We start from the raw sequence: 18,655 nt of genomic DNA, 5'->3' as shown, positions 1-18,655 counted from the left end.
TACATATATTTCTATCAGTGCCACAATTGGCAATAAGCGCTAGTGGCCTGGCATATTGATCAAATGATCAAGTATTATATACCACTGGGTTCAGAATATTGCTCTCTATTCAATGAGGATGCTATACTCAAAAGTCCACTGTACAATAGATGGTATACCTCAATATATTACTAGAAAGAGGCAAGCGGGCATGATTAAAGCAATATCTCTGTCCATTTTGATGATATATACATGTTGTTTCCATGGGAGGCCCAATACATGGACATAAATGTCATGTGGACACATTATAAACACTTGGGCATATTCTTGGCTATGAACAACACAGGAGCAGCATTAGCCTACAAAGTGGTATAAGATGTGCAAAATCAGATTTCTTGCAGTGATCTGCTTATCAATAAATGTTGATCTATATATCATTAGCCTCTGCTGGCCAAGCTCTACACAATGGAATGGTTTCCTAAGCCTCATATGCATCATATAGTGCACAAATAGCCAATGAATGCGATTTAAAGAAGGGTTCACAGAGCCTGATCCTGCCGGCCAAATAGGCGCCGAAAGCGTGATTTGGTGAAGTCCGATGGGCGCTAGTAGATCACGCTGGCCCAGCGCGATCTACTAGCGCTCGTGGTACTTAGAAAGATTTTTTGAAAAGCAGCCGCTTTTTGGCAGTATTTCTCTTGCTGCTTCACCAGTTCTCATCCATAAAGCACACATTATATATCATTCGAAAGCCCTTTACAAGCTCTACAACATGGTGCTGTTATGGTCTTGATTTACCCAAGATTGGGGAATAGAAAAAGGAAATACTTCAATTGCAGTCTTTTAATCCAACACAGAGCAGATAACCTGGGGTTTTAATCACTCTAGTAACTGCCAATGATGCAAGAAATAGAATAATATATATGATGGCACTATAACATGTCCTATGTGTACACATCAGACCCATCAAATCCTTCATTAGTGTTCTAGACCCTTCACTGTTATGAGCACATTTGCTAGTAATGTAAACTATATAGATATACCCTTATACTATGATCTATATGATGTTAAGAGTCTCTCTAGATGCTTTTGGTAGCCTGCATTTGAGTGCACATAGGGCGGCAAGCATGTAGTGCCACCTAGGGTTACATAGACGCCCACTGGGGAGCATTAGAGCCTCATTAGCAGATGGTCAGAGTGGCTGTGCGCAGCAATCTAGTGTCTAACTCTAAAATTCCTAATGGAGGAGAACCCTAACCCTAATTTTGTAAGTGGAGGATGTATGTGGCATCTATTTCCAAACTAATGGCTGATTAGCGGAGTTTTAAAATATTTTCCCACGGGGCTTGTTTTATGTGTCGCAAGTTGGCAGGAAAGTCCCTACATAAGAAATGATTTCTTCGTTCCTCATCAATTGTAATGAAGGGGAACCCTAACCCAAGGTTTGTAAGTGAGGATGTATGTGGCACTTATTCCACCTTTATGTGCATATATCCATCTCACTCAAGTCTGGCTACCTTTCCCAGAATATACCCACCTCATCTTGGTGTCCACCACTCATGTTACGATTGATGAGGAACGAAGAAATCGTTTCTTATGGGGTGACCTTTCTGCCAACTTGCATGTCGGAAAGTCGACCCCGTGGGAAAAAATTACTTACCCATCATTAGCTTTCTGATAGGCGCCACATTCAAAATTTTGTAATGTTCGCAGGGTTAGGGTTGGATTCCAATAGCACAGCTTAGGGTTAGCCTTAGATCAGTTCTAATCACAATTCTTACCACATGTAAAGCCTCTCCCCTGGGCGCTTGTGTAACCCTAGGTTGCACAGCACATCTGCCGCTCACTGCACACTATGCCTATAGGCTATGCACTGTATCAAAACAGACCCTTAACACATGATATAGTGTAGTTCAAGTTCTATGCCCCTAGTTTCCTTTTAGAGCAGTAATCTGGTAGTAGTATTTGGATGCCACATGCCACTAAGAGAGGCTAGTCAGCTATTAGTTGAGGTATTATGTACTAAAATAGAGGGTCATATTTGTTTTTGTGTGTCATAAGTGATTGATCTGAAAACTATTGTATGAAGTATGTCTTGGATTTAGAGTGCAATTTGGAACAGATGGAAACCAAGATAGCACCATGGTGGGCAGCTTGTGAAGAGCTTTGGTATGATGTATAATAGTGCTATATTGATGAGAACTAGCGAAATAGTATAGGAAATATCATTATTGGAAGGCTGAAAATAAGGTATTTCCCTGATTGATAGGCTAATTTGAATCATGTCAAGACTGAAATAAGGCCATCCTATAGAGCTTGTAAAGGGCTTTCTAATGCTATATAATATGTGCTATATGGATGAGGACTGGTGAAACAGCGAGCAAAATACTGCCAAAAAGCACCTGCTTTTCAAAAATTCTGTCTAAGTACCACGGGCGCTAGTAGATCGCGCTGGGCCAGCGCGATCTACTAGCGCCCGTCGGACTTCACCAAATCACGCTTTGGGCGCTTATTTGGCGGACCAGATCAGGCTTTACAGAGCCTTCTTTCATTAACATTGTTTGGCCATTTCTGCACTATATAATGCATAAAACCCTTCAAAACCATCTCTATTGTATAGAACTCAGCCAGAAGATTCCAATGGTACATAAATCACCATTTATTGGTAATCAGGGTACCTCATAAAGCACGATTTTGTGTATTTTTGTATAACTCTATTGCAACCAATGCATCAAATGAACTGTTTGGCAGATCGACACCTGTGTATTGCATATAATGCATAGTCATACCATCATTAGATCCACATTGAAAGTAGCTTTCTGAAGATCGACGTTGATCCCATGTTATGGTACAAAATGAGCTAACAGTACACATACTGTATTGCAGTTGGGCTCCCTTCACAACTTTCTCAATAATCTGGTGCCTACTGGTCCATATTTCACAAACTGTATATCACCAGAAAGCTATAGATGAGAATCCAAATGTGCACACAAAATTCTATCAATGCCACAATTAGCAATAAGTGCTCAATGGCACAGACCTGATGGCATCATTGCCTCACCCACAAGTATTATATACCACCAGATTCAGTTTTTCAATCTCTATTCAATGATGTTGCTGATATATTTGTTAATTGATCCTACAAGGTAGAACAGCCATCATTATTGCAGTAGTATGGCTTGGAAGCCTTCAGAAAGCCACACCTTCCTCCATCTCATCAATCGGATCTGCCAGTCATGGCCCTTTCCACCCAAGTTTGTATACCAGTGTGCCTGAGGCTTTTGTCAAGCTTGAAGAAGACATCATCACCATTACAAGCAAAGATGAGGACAACAAGGTAATGTCTACTGTGTGTTACACTATGTTCTGTACTCACTCTGAACATCCCTTCATCGGCCGTTGGCTAAAGTCAGGAAGTTCAGCTCAGAGCTCAAAGCTATCTTATTAATCAGGTTCTGTATGTCTAATGCACTATCTGCAGCTCGTCAAGGAGTTCAACGCTGTCCGTCGTCTGTGGTCACTCTCCAGCGTCGGCTGGGATGAGGGCCTCATGACTGTCACTGCAAGCAAGGATGTGTGGGCACAGTTGTGACAGGTACATGGTCCAGATTGGTACTGGTACCCCTCTGCTGTCTACTCAGCCTCACCGTCTGAGGTCACCGAGCAGCTCTCCAGAGTGTGCAATGAGCTGGTTACATATCTGATACGTCCCTTTGGTGCTTATCTGACATCCCACAGAGTCCAAGCCCTGTGCGAGAGATGTCAACTTGCAGTAGAAGTTGCTCACCACGTCCGCTTGGTGGTGCTGCCAGGGCTTGAAGTCGAAGTGCCAGCCTCAATAGCAGCTGTACTAAGGCTGCACATAGGTTCAGGTCACTGCATAGGTTGACCTGATCTGACCTAAAATAACCTGTAGGTTCAGGTCATCTGGGTTCAGGTACCTAGTATGTAGATCAACCCCAGCTCTAGATCAAAGCTGGCAGAAATCATTGACCTAGAAGGCTGACCTACATGATCTGTATATAGAAGATATAAGCTGACCACAGTGCAGATTGTTGGGGAAATGTATCATTTGTGGTATAGTGCAGCAGAATTCACATATCCAGCTACAGCCCAAGCATTACTCAGGTGTTGTGGCTTGAACAAGTGCAGAGTTATGTACAACTTATATAGAATATTACATATTGTCAATGTTGGCACAACTATTTTGAAGACTTCAAGGCATTGTATCAGGGCACAAGCCTTGTCCATCTCAGGGCTGGACATTTATCTTTGGATCGTGGTCTATGTTTCTTTATATCCTCTTTGCTCTTAGTCTCTTATGGTGTCTCCACTCTTGTGCAAGTCCCATTTGTAAATGTTGAAGGTATATATAAGTTTTGGAATGTGTGTTAGTCTACACCTAAAAGCTAAGCCAGTTGTTGTGTTCATGAGTGTGTTGATTATATATTGGGATAGTATATCCCAAACATATTATTGGACACATACAAACACAGATCACATGTAGGTTGACCTGTAGGTACTAGGTCTAGGTCACTAGATCACAGGTACCTGGTATGTGGATCAATGCCAGTTCTAGATCAAGGCTTGTGATCTGCAAATACCTGTAGGTACAGGTCCAGATCACCTATGGATCAACCTATGTGCAGCCTTAAGCTGTACCAACTCGCTGACCCCATCCCGCAGGCAGTGCAAGTGCAAGGCTGCCTCACCTGCACTGGAGTCCCCTGCTCCATTGGCATCCATGAAACATGTCCATATCACTGGCCCTGTTGCTGTCAACAATGTTGCTGATGTGATGTCACAGGTAGTGTCAATGTTCAGGACTTCTGTCACTGAGATTGCTGCTCCTACTTGGCATGCTCGTGCTGTCAAAGTGCTCACCTCTGACAAGACATTGTCCCCGGCTGTGCGACTCAAAGCACTATGTTTGTTTACCAAGGACATCACTGTTTGTGATAGCTATCTGGCTATTGAGGATTGTGATGTTCATAATGACTTTCTTGCTGATGTATTGGAGTCATGTTAAGCTTTCCTTTGCTGCTGATAACTTCACACTGATACCCTCCTTCACTCTATGCCACCCTATTACATACATACATTTGTAATCACTCCTTCTTCATATATGCTACATAGTCTGCCCACATTTGTTTAGCAATATTATCACATCATGCTGCCACCGCATCTCGCTCCTCTGCACTGAAGTTCCCCTCAAAGTCAGCTTGCACTATCTATTATGATTTCATCCTACTGCAGACTATATTTAGCTATGACTTGTCATGACTTGGCCATGACTGTGACTCATACTTACCATAGGTGGGTGATGGTGACTCAACTGGACTCGGGTTGCTGCAGTTCGACTCATCCTGACTCACAGTCATGCTGCAGTCCACTCTTTGCTACCTCACACCTCTCCGGTTGACGATGAGGAAGCAGAAAAATACAAGTGCGTGCATCCCCCACACTATATCTGCCTGCATCTTGTAACTCCCTCCTTTGATTAGGTCTGGGAGTTACTAGGCCCAGCCAATGATCATGTCCAGGAGGTTATCAAAACCCTGGCCTGGTAAGTGAGCATTTGCAAGTGAGTGCATTCACCACCCAGCATCCATTAGCTGCTGCACACTGACATACCTTGTTCAAGCAGGCCCCAAAGAAGACGGCCCTGGCCAATGATGACAATGTACTTGATATTGATGACCCCTAGGCCAGGTCCTGACCACGCTGATTGCTCACCCTCCTCCTCTACCATCCCTCCACTCTTCCCTGGCAGTGTATGCAGGCCAAGGGCCCACGGTAGGGTGTTTGTGGTTTCTGAGGTGCTATTGCATGGTACATGAGGAGGTGTGATCAAAATTCTTTGCAGATAGCACTGCAGATCAGGCTGGATTTGTGCGCGGATGAATCGGCAGGAAATCTTGAATCTGTAGCGAATGTGATGAGAACACATCCAGATCGGCGTACGATAGAGATTCAATCAATCGCATTTCCTTGACACGAGCACGTGATGCGATGGCGTGGACGCGAGTGCGCGTAGGCGCTCAAGACTTGTCGTTTTCGCTCGTGTCCTCTTCCTCTGCCTCACGCTGCCCTCTTCCCGCTGGTTCATTATGCCTCGCGCCTCTCGTCTCGACACCCAGATACACTATCGCTGTACTTGTCCTCCCTGTGCTGCCTCTAGGGTCCCCCAGTACCATACTCAAGACACTATTGACGAGCACCTGAAGCGACACACTCGACTCGGTGCACACTCCCAAAGGGTCCTTCAAGCAGCTGCTAAGAGCGGCCGCAAACCGCCCAACTCGCTGCAATCGCATGAAGCTCGCCATGACAGTCCGATGCCAGGGGGGTGGTGCGAGGGATCATCTGTGAGGGACGGTGATGGGACAGCGGGACTGGCTACGGCTTCTGGTGAGTTATCTGCAAGGGCTGGTCCATCTGGCGACTCTGGTATGGCACAGGACCCATCTATAGACGACTCTGGGGTGTTCTTTGGAGGAGACAGTGGCGATGAACCAGACTGGGCACCAGCGTCGCCGGCCGACGTCTTGCTGGGCGACCCGGAACGTCTGGATGGTGCTCCTTCACCCACTTGGAGCTTCTCTCGCTCACCTACCCCGCTCGATCAAAATCGAATGCCGGACAACCTCCCTGGGTACCAGTCTGACGGCGGTGTCTCGTACCGGGACAATTGTCGATCTCCTGGGGGATCTCCTGTGCCGGATATCCCATTGCGGCCCCCTACTCCTGCTGGCTCTGATGATGAAGACGACGAAGATGCTATCAACGTTGCTGACCTCTACGTCGACATAGAGGAGCTCTTCGACCAGATCCTCGAGGATGAAGAGGCTGAACTTGGAGACACACTTCCCACCGCATACACCTACGAGACTGGGCGACCTCGCACCTTACAAGAGCATCCGCTAATCCGCAACGCCTATCTGCACGTCTACCTCGCCTCTGCCGTCCATGGCGCCACAAAGGAACTGTGCAAACATCTGCTTGACGGCTACCATGTCCAGCTCGCCGCCCTTCCCCGAGTCACTGGTTTCACAGTCCCGGGCCTTGAGAACATGGCACGCACCCTTCGCACCGTTGAACGACGTCTTGGTGTCGACCCCAACCAATACATTACATACTACTTCGCCTGTAACGTCTGCTGGTCCCATCATCACCCTCGGGAGCTCTACAATCTCGACAGCCACCTCTGCACAGAGCCCGACTGCCCCGGGACTCTTTTTGAGTATAAGGACACCGTCGAACGCAAGAGGAAGCGCATACCCGTGAAGGTCATCCCCACCACCGGGCTCATTGACTCTATTGTGCGCATGGCCGCTCGACCCGGCAAAATCGACGACTGGAACAAGTGGCGCGGGGAAGATGATGCTGCCGGGCGCATCCCTCCAGCCGACAGCGATGACTGGGGCGGGTGGAACGATCCGTCGTACCGCATGTTCGATATGATGGATGGCTGGGGCTGGCGGTCGATCCGCGCAGGATTGGAGCGACGGCGCAGCGGCGAGTGGGGCGTCGAAGATGTCGACGTCGATGAAATGGACCAGTGTTTCGTCGCACTCCCAAATGGTCTCATTTTGCAAATAAATATAGACTGGTACGTTGTATCACTGCATATCCAGTTCCGCATGTAACTGACCATGTCGCGCAGGTTCAGGGCGATGAAGCGTGGAGGCTACTCTGTGGGTGCAGTCTACATTACAGTTTGCAACAATCCGTGCAGCGTCCGCTTCCGACGCGAGGAAACCCTGTTATATTGTGTTCTACCGGGTCCGCTAGAGCCGACAACTGAGCAGCTCAATCGCCTCCTTGCACCACTACTCACTGAGCTACAAAAGCTCTACAACGGTGTGTCTTAAACGTGTGATCTAGATATGTGTGTTATTAATCTCAAATAAGGCATATTAATCCGGAATACCTGCGAGAACAGCGGCCCCGCAGAAGCCGTTCACGCGTTCCTCAACAACATCTGTTCAGACCTGCCGGCTGCCCACAAGGCCAATGGGCTACGCGGCCACACGTGCGAACACTTCATGTGCGATCGGTGCGAGGTGTCGTTCTCCTCACTCGTCACTCCCGCATGCTTTGATACAGACAGTGAGTGCTGACCGGTGTCTCGCCATGACATAATTAAAATATATATCCATCCGCCGCACAGGTTTCCGACACCGCAATGATTGGAGATTTCTGAAGTATGCGTACCTCTGGCGTGATGCTGACCCCGATGATCAGGCAGAGATCTTCGAAAAGCGGGGCGTACAATGGTCCTTATTCAACTGGCTCCCTGACTGGCTCCCGGGGAGGGATTCACCGCCGGACTTCATGCATGGCGCCTATTTAGGTGCGTGTCTAATGCTATCGAGTACATTGTGCTTATCCACTTGTAGGTGAAACGAAACACGTCATTCAAAGCATCCTGTTCAAGGGGGGTATGTTCACGCAGCGAAGCCGGCGCGACAAGCCCCTGGAGAAGTTCGAGGCATACCTGAAGACCATTGTGTGGCCGCCGTCGGTCACACGACTACCTGACGGGGTATGCATCCACCCGTGATCCGCGTCGCTGCTGCTAATGTTGTTCAGCTCATCTCGGGCGGGGCCGGCAAAGCAGACCAGTGGCGCGCATTTGTGCACGTCCTGATTCCCGGGCTGTATGCAGCGTGGAATGTCGACGGCGATATTCCAGATAAGAACACCCCGCTCCCTCGCGCCTCGACCAAGGCTGCCAAGGGACGTGCACGCGTCGAAGAGCTTTTGAATAAGCGCCGCCGAGCTAATGTTGCGGCCGACCCAGAGACCACACTTGCAGACATGGAGGAACTCGCGCAGCTGTGCATGAACCGCAACTATCTGCAACACTTCAATGTAACAATGGAGTGGGCCTGCGCAATCCGGATCTACGGCTCCCAGTCGATCAGCGTTGCGGAGACTGAACGTGCCGCAAACTGCCATGAACGGGCGTGCCAGACCTGGACTCGCATGTTTTGCCACCTGGTGCCTTACTTCCATATCTTGATGCATCTGTGGTACTGGATCTTGATGCTGGGCCTGGTCTACGGCTGGTGGACCTACCCTTACAAGCGCAACAATGGATTCCTCGCGAAATTGCGGCACAACGGCAAAGTAGGCGGGGAAATCGAAGCGACGATGATGCGAGGATGGACCAAAGCCATCCTCCTCTTCGAACTGGTACGGTTCCATGTCCGCACATGAATATATGGCTGACGCGCGAGTCATAGATACAACATCTGGAGGATCTGGGCGATCAGAAGACTCCCGAAGACATAGCCATGATCACCAAGCTACGGGGAGTTCTGAAGGGCGACGCGAGCAAGTCTACCGCGCAGTGCGGTACATTACTAACATTGATTGCCTCTATGAGTGCTTCCAATGACACCGGTACGTGCCTGACCTCCAGCGCCCGCGGCAAGCAAGGCATTCACACAGGCCGCAGCCACCGTCGACCTCTCCCCGCACCCGCAGATTGTGGATCTGCGCTCGCTGGGCGTGTACGCGCTGCTGTATCATTACCTGCGCGCACTTTGGGCTGACGTAGTCGAGCTCAAACCGGACACTGCACCAGCTGGCGTGCCGGGCGAATGTTTTGTTGCAACGGCGGTACAATCACACGCGACCATCAATGTCTGCGGGCTGCGTTACGGGGCCGGCTCGACTCCCCGAGGGGCGAAGTCGCGATACGCCTACAGAAATGGGCGGCAGCCCGTCGAAATCTCCCATATATTCCACATCACGCACCTACGCGACGACCCCACCCTGCCACCTCTCCACGCATCTTGCGCGATCGTGCAAGACTTCGCGTCGGACGATGGCATCCCGGAGATGCCCTGGGCATTGCGGTACGGTTGTCAGGCACAATTTCTCAAGGTACTCACACACATCATGACCTTCGCAGTGCCGTGGATCTAGGCATCGGCACATGGGTTGAGGGTATACTCTGCCACAGGATGGTCATCGATGTGCGGGATTTCTCGGGCCACTTCGCCCTCGCGACCGTGACGCACCAGAACCAGGACCTCTGGATCACTATGTCTCTGTCGCATGTAAGAACTGACTGGGACTTTCTGTGCCACCTTGCTAACATCCGTGGGCACCCTCAGAACACGCAGGAGCCGGACAACGACGATCAGGACGATGTCTGATTGATTATTCCACCCCCAGGATTCCCTTCTCACAAAGGCCGCCTCGCCGTGAGTCCGAACCGACAGCCGGGACTCGCTAGACGCCTCTATCACCGGACCTTACGCAGCGTGCCCTTCCCCATCTTCGCCCCCTTCCCCATCTTCCCCTGCCCCAACCTCCCCTTCATCTGCGGCGTCGTCTTCCTCGTCCCCGCCATCGTCTTCCTCATCGTCCATACCACCTCCTGCAGCGACCGGCACTACCGTCTCGCCCTCCACCCAGTCGGCGAGATACTGCATGCTACAGAACGGCTTACCATGAATGCTCCTCAGCCAAACCGGGTCGACCATCGCTTTGGCGAGCCTAGGGGGCCCTCGAACATGCGCATGGTACGTGTTCCCCTGAATGGACGACTCGGCATCCCCACTAGCGCGCGCCCTGAAGACCAGGACATCAACCTCGTCATAGCGGACAGTGCCCTAACGGCAAGCTCAGTCGTAGTCGCGCGCATTAATAGGTGAGTTCTCACCTCGGGCGCCCTGTATGCGGGGGCACGCTGCTTCCATGCACGCGTCTTAGCAGGAGGTTTAGTGGTGTTCAGCTTGGCAGCGGCGACGCGTGCAGGCCCCTCGCCTTCCGTGTTTGGGTCCAATGCCGTCGCTGTGGGCGCGCCGACTTTGTCAGTCTCGTCGGTTGACTGGAACTGCCACTGGAAGAACCAGTCCCAGTCTGCGTCCCGCAGCGCCGGTATCTGATGCCTAACCACAGAGCGCTCGGCGGCTTTCTAGACAACACTGTGAGTACGCTAGTTGAACGCGGACAAGGAATACGAAGCTTACAATGACTTTGCGGCGCTTGTGGCGGGCATGCGCCCGATTCTCCTCCTGTGTGGTCTTCGTCAGGTCGCGCAACTCACGGTACCGCTTCGCCATGGTGGTGAAGCACCGCTCCAAACCGTCCTCAATGACATCCTCCGGGAGTTGATCCAGGACCTCCTGCGTGAGTGACGTCGACCACTTGCGCCCGTTGAGCTTGATCTTCTGGACGACGTCTCCAGCCCATCCCTCCCGGTTAGTCGGCCAGCCGTCGTCCCACCGTGGTCGCAGGAGCCGGTCCGGACTCATTGGGTCGTCGGAGGACCAGAAGCCGCGCTGCATCGGTGGGGGCAGCGGAGCCTTCTTGCGGACCCCTATCAAGCCCAGGAGGACGCTGCGGACGCAGGCCTGCATTGCGGTGAGTTAGGAACAAATATGCGCGCGCATTTGGTTGGCACTCACAAAGAAGAAGCTCGTCTTCAGCTCGCTCTTGCTCATGGTCGCTAACACTGCGCTCTCGTCCATTTGTCCCTGCACCGCTGCCCCACCAGCGCCGTCCATGACATTTCCCGTAGCGAAGGCCTCAAGTTCCCGTAGGCGTTCACCCGTGGTCTCCAGGTTCTCCACAGCGTCTTCCGCCGCCTCGCAAAGCTCCTCAGCCTCGGTCTTGAGCTCCATAACAGCTGCGGACAACTTGGTGTTCTCGCGCGTGAGTCTCTTGATGTGATCTTCCTGGGACTCCATCTTCAGCTGGAGCGCCTCTAACTCGTTCTGCAGACGCATCAACATGTCTGTCCCCCGCTTGCCGAGGCCTGGATGAATGCGCGGTGAGTACCTTCAACGAGTCTTATCGTTGCGATGATCTTGTACTTACCTGCGATGAGGTCGGCCCCACTGGCAGCTGGTCCCTTGCCTTTGTCAACTGGGGCAGCAGCCCCTGCGTCTGCGCCGGCCTTGGCGCGTGAGCTACTAGCCGCCGCGGATGAAGTGATGGCGCGACGACGAGGTTCCGTCGACGGCGACACTTCCGGCGCTGGACTGGCTGCTTGGTGTCCGGTCGGAAACCCGGGCGACGCGGCCCTGCTGGAGACGACCGACGGCGCGCGAGACGGGGGCGCAGGCGTACTCCGCACAGAGGTTGTGGCCGAGCGAGTTGCGTCACCGGGGCGGTGCAAGATGTTGAAGCTCGGCGGGACCAGGAAGGTGCCTCGTCCCGTAATGGGACGCCGGATGCGTTTGGGTGGTGGCTCTCTATCAGGCGATATGGGTTCCGCGGGGCGCGTCCGCGCATCGGCGCCTTTCGGCGTCGACATTGGTATGCTGAGGTGCACGCGATCGAGCGAGAGGAACCTGGGTAGCTGAGGCGGATTCGAGGGGCGGGGATGAATCCGTGGGCGCGAGGTGAGCTTTGAGCTCCGTCTTATACGCCTGCGCGAGCTCTAATGCTTCTACACAACTCGCTGTCAGCTCTGACATCCCCCAAGGTATGTCGCGGCCGTGAAATGCCATTCGCGGACGTCCCGATGCGATACCGCGGAGGGTCTGGTGCAACTGGGCGAGCAGGGGCGCGAGTAGCTGGGCTGAAACGAGCGCATGCGCGTATGTATTGGCGTCGGGTTACTCCCTACTGGTACACGGATGATAGACTACATATACGGAGCCTTTTTATGCACAACGCGTGGCTGTATCGTGCGCAACAGCGAGCGGGAGGCGATTCCGGATCGGGACGGTGGCTTGGGAGGGCGCTTTGAATGTCAAACAGATCCCGATCACATGTCGGTTTCGACAGCGATCCCTGTCGAATCTGGCGTGGGCCACATCTTCTGCAAATCTGCGACACATTCTGGATTTCTTCCGGATGTGTTCTGAACAAATCCAGCCTGATCTGCAGTGTAGCAAAGGGCACCTAGCTGTGGTCCAGGCTTGTAAGTGAAAGTGGATGGCACCTGGCTGTGGTCTGCACATAATCAAAGAGGCGGGGGAAGCTGGGCGAGGCAGCACAGTCACAGTGAGGGAAGTGGGATGAGTCAGAAAACAATGCTGGGGTGTTGCCCTCAGCCAGTCATCATGCTGCCAGCCACAGTGGGAACAGCCCAAGCCCATGCATCATTTTGACCATGTGAAGACACAACTGCAGCCGGCTGGCCTCCGTCAGCTGCAGCGGCAACTGCAGTGACTGCTGATGAAGGTGGTCAGACAGCAACTCATTGTGTGTGCAGGTTGCAGTTTTGTTGAGTAAGGCAGTGGAGATCACCTTGGGCAAGGAAAAATGCAAAGTGTGTGTTGTTGCAGGCCTCTCTGAGTGCCAGGTCACTCCCTCGAACTTTGACTTGAGTGGCACATTTGTCCAGGATGGGAACTCCTTTTTGATGGCCCAGACTCCAGATAATATAAGCCTTTGGCAGTCCCAGACAATATTTCAAATCGGTCTTGCAGGCTCAGAATGGCCTGGAGACGCTTCACTTTGGTGTCGGCAGGGACCATGGTGACCAGAACATCTTGAGCAATTGTGGGGTCATTGACATATGCAGAATCATCTGGATTGGCCGCAGCCACCTTCTTTGTGGGCTGGTTAAAGGAACTGTGTCAGTGCAGAACAAATGATGAATGCATGGTAATGAACACACATGCTTGCATTTGCCTAGTGTCTTAGCGCTGGGGGGTTGCTACCTGCAAACCTCGCCAAAACAGTGGGTCATTGACAATTGAGAACAGGTTTGGAGGACTGGTGATGGTACACTGTACATCGTGGAACCTTGACGTTGATGTGGTAGTTGTGTTGGTCTTTGCGACAGGACTTATCTATTAAGTGATACAAAGTGTACCAAATTGTGTTTGGTGGAGTACTTTGCAGATCTTATTCAAAAATGCTAGCTAAACTCTACACCATGGTGATGTTTTTAGTAGTTTCTATTCGTTAGATATTTTATACCCCTCTTGCAATCATGAATGCCAAGCACTAAGCGCTGAGCAAGTGAAGTGGAGTTGTCCATGGAACCTTCACACTCTGCTACCCCAGACTTCCCTTGCAGGCGCTTCCACTGTGTTCAAGAGCGAAGTGAGGTATGTCCAAGGAATGTCGACCCCACCTGCACTGTTTGACACCAATATTCAAGGACTTCCTCGCTTTTGCTCGCTCACCATAGTGCAGATGTCCTCGTTTGATAACCTGGCATTTCCCAGACTTCATTTTATGCTATGCCTGATTATTTAGCACTGCAGAAGACCATTGAGGCATTTCTCAATCATCTCAAGCATCAACAGGTCATTCTTATAAAACAAGCCACCATAGCAAATGGAGCCATATTATCACGATAAGTGCGGTTTTATAGATGTTATATGACAGTCATTGCATTGACATAATTAAGCTTGATTCTCTGATATTATTGGCCCCCTTTGAGCCCTAGACAGCTTTGAAGTAAGAGTTTACCCTTACCTACCACTTACCCCACGGGTAAGGTTGCGGCTGCTGTAGCAAGAGTATTTAAGGCAGATGAATGTCCAGATCGGAACAAGAACTGGCTGCACAAAGAGGACCAGCATCCATCGTGTTTGTTCACTCGTCTGCACTGGAACATTGTTTCTGTAAGTTACCCACTCATCTCAACCTTTACAAGCTACGCAGACACTCACCCGCCCACCAAGAACTGTACTTCATCCAGTCCGGACAGCAGGTGTGAACTACCATGTGTCTGCATATATACACCCGCCACCTTTGCGTGCATGAGAGTAGCATGATGGCTGCGTGTGTAAGCATTGGCAAGTTGACCAAAACCAAGAATAGCGAAATGTTTAAGGGTGGAGGGGCAGAGAGGCAGAAAGGAAGGAACTGAGGGAGACAGAACAGGGAGGCTTTGTGGAGGTAGGTGGAAGGGTTTTTGTGCATCCAAGTTTCAATTCAGTGTGATAATTGCAACTTTTGTGCTGTTGAAACCCCACAGTGGGTTTGAATTGGTTCAACATCCACATATTATTTCATCCTGTATACAGGGGCTACTGTAGAAGCAATGACATATATACCATCTATCCACACTGACAGAGATATGGATACAACCATCTGTGCTTACCGCTTGCTACTGTTATATTGAGGTATTTCTGCTGATATATGTTGCAGTAGAAAAATGAGTCAATATTGCACACTCTGTGTTACAGCTGAGGTCTTATTCGGCTCCCATCAGAAATATTCAACTCCTGGCACATATTGGTCCATATGTCATCAACTTTAAACCATCATAAGGTTGATTAGCAAAATCCAATGATGTGGAAACAATTTGGATGTAGACACTTTTGCTACCAGTGTTATGATGCCTAGCCTGAGGAACTGCGACAGGGGCACTGGCAATCTGCAGGCACACCAACCTCCTCGCCCTAATCATATGTTACCAAATCATGAGCCTCCGACACTCTCCCACAGACAAGATCTTATGCTTGGCGACATTTTCTGCAATCAGGTTGCTGGCATCAACATGCCCAAGCTGTTATGGATCTGGACTGCTGCTGGAGGCACCCCTCTTTGGAAGCCAATCTCAGAAGGATCATGATGCCCGCAAGGACGGCTGATGACTTTATCTCACCTCAAAGCCCCTCCTGGGTCTTGTTGAACTGGTGTGTCAAGCAGATGCTCAAACAGCATCATCCCCAGAGTGGTGAGTTTATGTCAGTTATCTGCAAGATCCACACACATTGTTCTACGCTGCAAATTTCCTCCTACATAGGCTTTTGTGGTGTGTTCTACCAAGGACCATTCTCATGAGGAAGGGTAAAGAGTTGCATATGGTAATCATTGTTTCACCACTAGCTACTTTCACGCCAAATCCCACTAAATCGCTATTGTATCCATGTGCCTTGTTTGCGAACGTGATCCTTCTGGTGCTGTGATGAACTAGAGCCCCTACTGGCTTCAACCTTACAGCTAGTTTGGAAAGCTCACACCCACATTTTTTTGGTCTACCAACAGTAAGCATGGAACCCTTTGCTGTTCACACTCCCCCGATAGTGTGTTCCCCTCAGGCAGAATACTCTGGCATCGACCAAGTGTCTGCACGTTGATTCCGTCTTAACTCTTGTCCCTCACCTTGGCAAATCTTGGGTGAAGCTCCCCACGGACTGATTTTGATACATACATCAAGCCTCAACACTATGCTGCGGGGTGCTTGCACCATTTTCAAGGAGGCTTACTTAACACATCACAGCACTTCTCCTAGACATGCAACATGTGTATGATGTGCTATCTGATTGGTTCATGTTGTACTTGCAACTCATGATACCCTTTTCGAGGTATTCTAGCATAGCCCAAGGGGTCAAGCACACTCATCTGCCACACCATCCCGCACACTGCCCAGAACATCTTGTCCTGGCTTGACAGGAGGAACTTCAAGTTGCCAAACTTCACGTCCAACACTACCACTCACTACGCTGAGTGTCTGAACCAATGTACTGTAGTATAAACCTTTCTCCGAAATATGGATGCCTTTGTTGGCAAACATATCAATCACCTTGATGCATTAAACAGGTGGATGCACCTCCTGTGCCACAGCGAGCTTCATGGTGAGAAGCATCCTGGGGTTTTTATCATCATGATAGTTGTTGGAGTGTGTGTTTACTTAGGCAGGCTAGCATCTCTTCTGCTCTCTGGATGTTTTCCACCGAAGCAGCATTCCCATTCTTACTGTGATCGTCTCTTACCCTTCCAGCTCCCTTTTCGATGTAACTAGTAAGATGACCCCAGGGGATACACCTGAGGGTATCTTGAACATGTGTCAGGAGTTCATTTATCCAAAGTGAGTGAGTGTTATACTGTGGGTGACTCTTTGATAGCATCTATGTTAGATTGTATTAACAATGATGCATATTTGAATACTTTGAAAAACACTTAGAACAAGCGCAGGGAACTTTGATGTCTGAATATTCTTCACAGATAAACAAGGTGGAATCGATGTAGGATCCATATATGTGGATGATCTGGACTCTTAAAAAGGATATCATATCTACAATTTGACATCCTCATCTTCCACCTCTGCATCAATATTCTCCCCATGTCTATGCCCACCATTGAATGCTGCTTGGCTACAGGAGATGGAAGGTGCGGGCCGCCACTGGTGGAACAGACCTACAAGCAAGACCGACTCAATCCTGTGGGGCCAGCAGCACTCACACCACAACTTGGGTGGAGAGGGCCATGACTGGCAGGTCCGATTGATGGTATGCATTATTAGTAGCATATTGATGCCATTCACACCTGTTTTGGACACACCACAGAGATACTCAGAAATACCCAAATTACAGCTACTATATCATTACATATAGTATGAGCCTGGGTGCCAGAGTGCTGCAATTGGGAGAGATGGTTTCGCTTGGGGCTCCTGTTGAACACCTTGAAATGGTTCATAGTTGGAAGACCCTCGTCCACCAATATTCCCATCCGCTTTGCCACATTCTCTCGACCCCTCCATGACCACCCGGTCCACATTGGTACGGGCATCCACTGTGAGCGCATGTATTCGATGCATGACAGACCTGCCTGGCTAGCTTTGCCCCCTGCCATTGATGAGCACCCACCGCTATTGAGGCCAGCAAGCCACTGCGCCCAAGGTACATTGTGCTGCACTGGAGGCACCACATCCACAAGCTGCACTGGAGCTGGGGTGTGCCACACTGGAGGCCTGCGTTGGAGCAGCTCATTCTGGGAAGGAGAAAGGATGGAAGCGGCCACACGGGACATGCCCCAGAGCAGTACAACACTCAGGAGAGATAGTGGCACAGAGCACGATAGCGCGATCGTACTCACTGTGCACTGTCCAAAGTGTGCCTCAATCGCACCATTGCACAAACCAAATAGGTCGAGCCCAAGTACTGTTGCGTAGATAGGACCCTGTACATAGTCAATGGGGGGTCCTGGAGACTCCCCAGAAAACTCCCACCTCTTTACCTCTTTACCTCTGCTCCGGCTGTCAATGTCTGTGTCCAGGACGTCTTATCGTGTTTGGCCTACAAGTGAGTTACGCCCCACTCTCAACCAAGCATACAGCATTGTCGACTGCATCCCCCACTGCATCCACATCCATCTTGTGTCTGTGTCTGTGTTTGCGTCTGCACCCACACCTGTGCCTGTGTCAAAGTTTGTGTTCATGCTGCGCCCTTACTGGTGTTAGGTCTGTGCCTCAGTTGCCCATCTATCTCCTCATTCGACGGAGCCCGGAGGTGTATCGTGCATCAGAGTAAGGACATAATATATTGGTCCGCAGTACAACAGTCTTGGTGGATCCGCAGCGTACATAGTTGTGGCAAACTGTCCTAGGGAACTCGAGCCCTTACTCTCCCTCACCCCCCTTTTCTCAGACGTCCTCTCCCCCTCGGCTGTTGGCCGTCAATGCACATCTAGATACATCAGCACTGCATGTCTTGTGCGCTGCTAGCGGCCCCACAAAGCAGCATGCTCTTGATGAGATGTAGGTTGGCCGACATCAAATGCACCTATTGTGAAGCACAAGGATGTCAGGGTACACTTTGAGCCAAACACACATTGTTCATTGAGTACAGCGAAGTTGTGGGGATGTACAAAATGGCAAATATGTGTTTGAAAGAAATGGTTAGTGTGGAACTGGGGAGTAGAATCACATAGCGGATTGGGCGCATTTAAACAGAGTGGAGCAGGGTGAGGACATACCAAGATGGCTTTCAACTGCCTTGTTGACGCAGATGGGGCATGA

General features: G+C 50.4%; 2 protein-coding genes across 2 annotated transcripts; one reads left to right on the top strand and one right to left on the bottom strand.

The window, feature by feature from the left end:
• Positions 1 to 6,614: 6,614 nt before the first annotated feature.
• Positions 6,615 to 10,151, top strand: TRAVEDRAFT_39125 (uncharacterized protein; the record flags this gene model as incomplete). Its single annotated transcript, XM_008042849.1, is given in 9 exon segments — positions 6,615 to 7,591; positions 7,646 to 7,842; positions 7,894 to 8,091; positions 8,153 to 8,335; positions 8,382 to 8,527; positions 8,575 to 9,180; positions 9,231 to 9,390; positions 9,410 to 9,848; positions 9,905 to 10,151. The coding sequence occupies 9 exon segments, from the start codon at positions 6,615 to 6,617 to the stop codon at positions 10,149 to 10,151; spliced, it is 3,153 nt and encodes a 1,050-aa protein (XP_008041040.1).
• Positions 10,152 to 10,250: 99 nt separating this feature from the next.
• TRAVEDRAFT_39124 (uncharacterized protein) lies at positions 10,251 to 12,259 on the bottom strand (the record flags this gene model as incomplete). Its single annotated transcript, XM_008042848.1, has 5 exons — positions 10,251 to 10,610; positions 10,661 to 10,915; positions 10,971 to 11,354; positions 11,409 to 11,758; positions 11,821 to 12,259. 5 exons carry the CDS (start codon positions 12,257 to 12,259, stop codon positions 10,251 to 10,253), a joined length of 1,788 nt encoding a protein of 595 aa, XP_008041039.1.
• Between the last annotated feature and the right edge of the window lie 6,396 nt (positions 12,260 to 18,655).

Source organism: Trametes versicolor (genome assembly GCF_000271585.1).
Source record: "Trametes versicolor FP-101664 SS1 unplaced genomic scaffold TRAVEscaffold_9, whole genome shotgun sequence".
In the NCBI taxonomy this organism is placed as follows: domain Eukaryota; kingdom Fungi; phylum Basidiomycota; class Agaricomycetes; order Polyporales; family Polyporaceae; genus Trametes; species Trametes versicolor.
The sequence above is the reverse complement of the archived record's forward strand: the minus strand, read 5'-3'. Positions and strand labels throughout refer to the sequence as shown.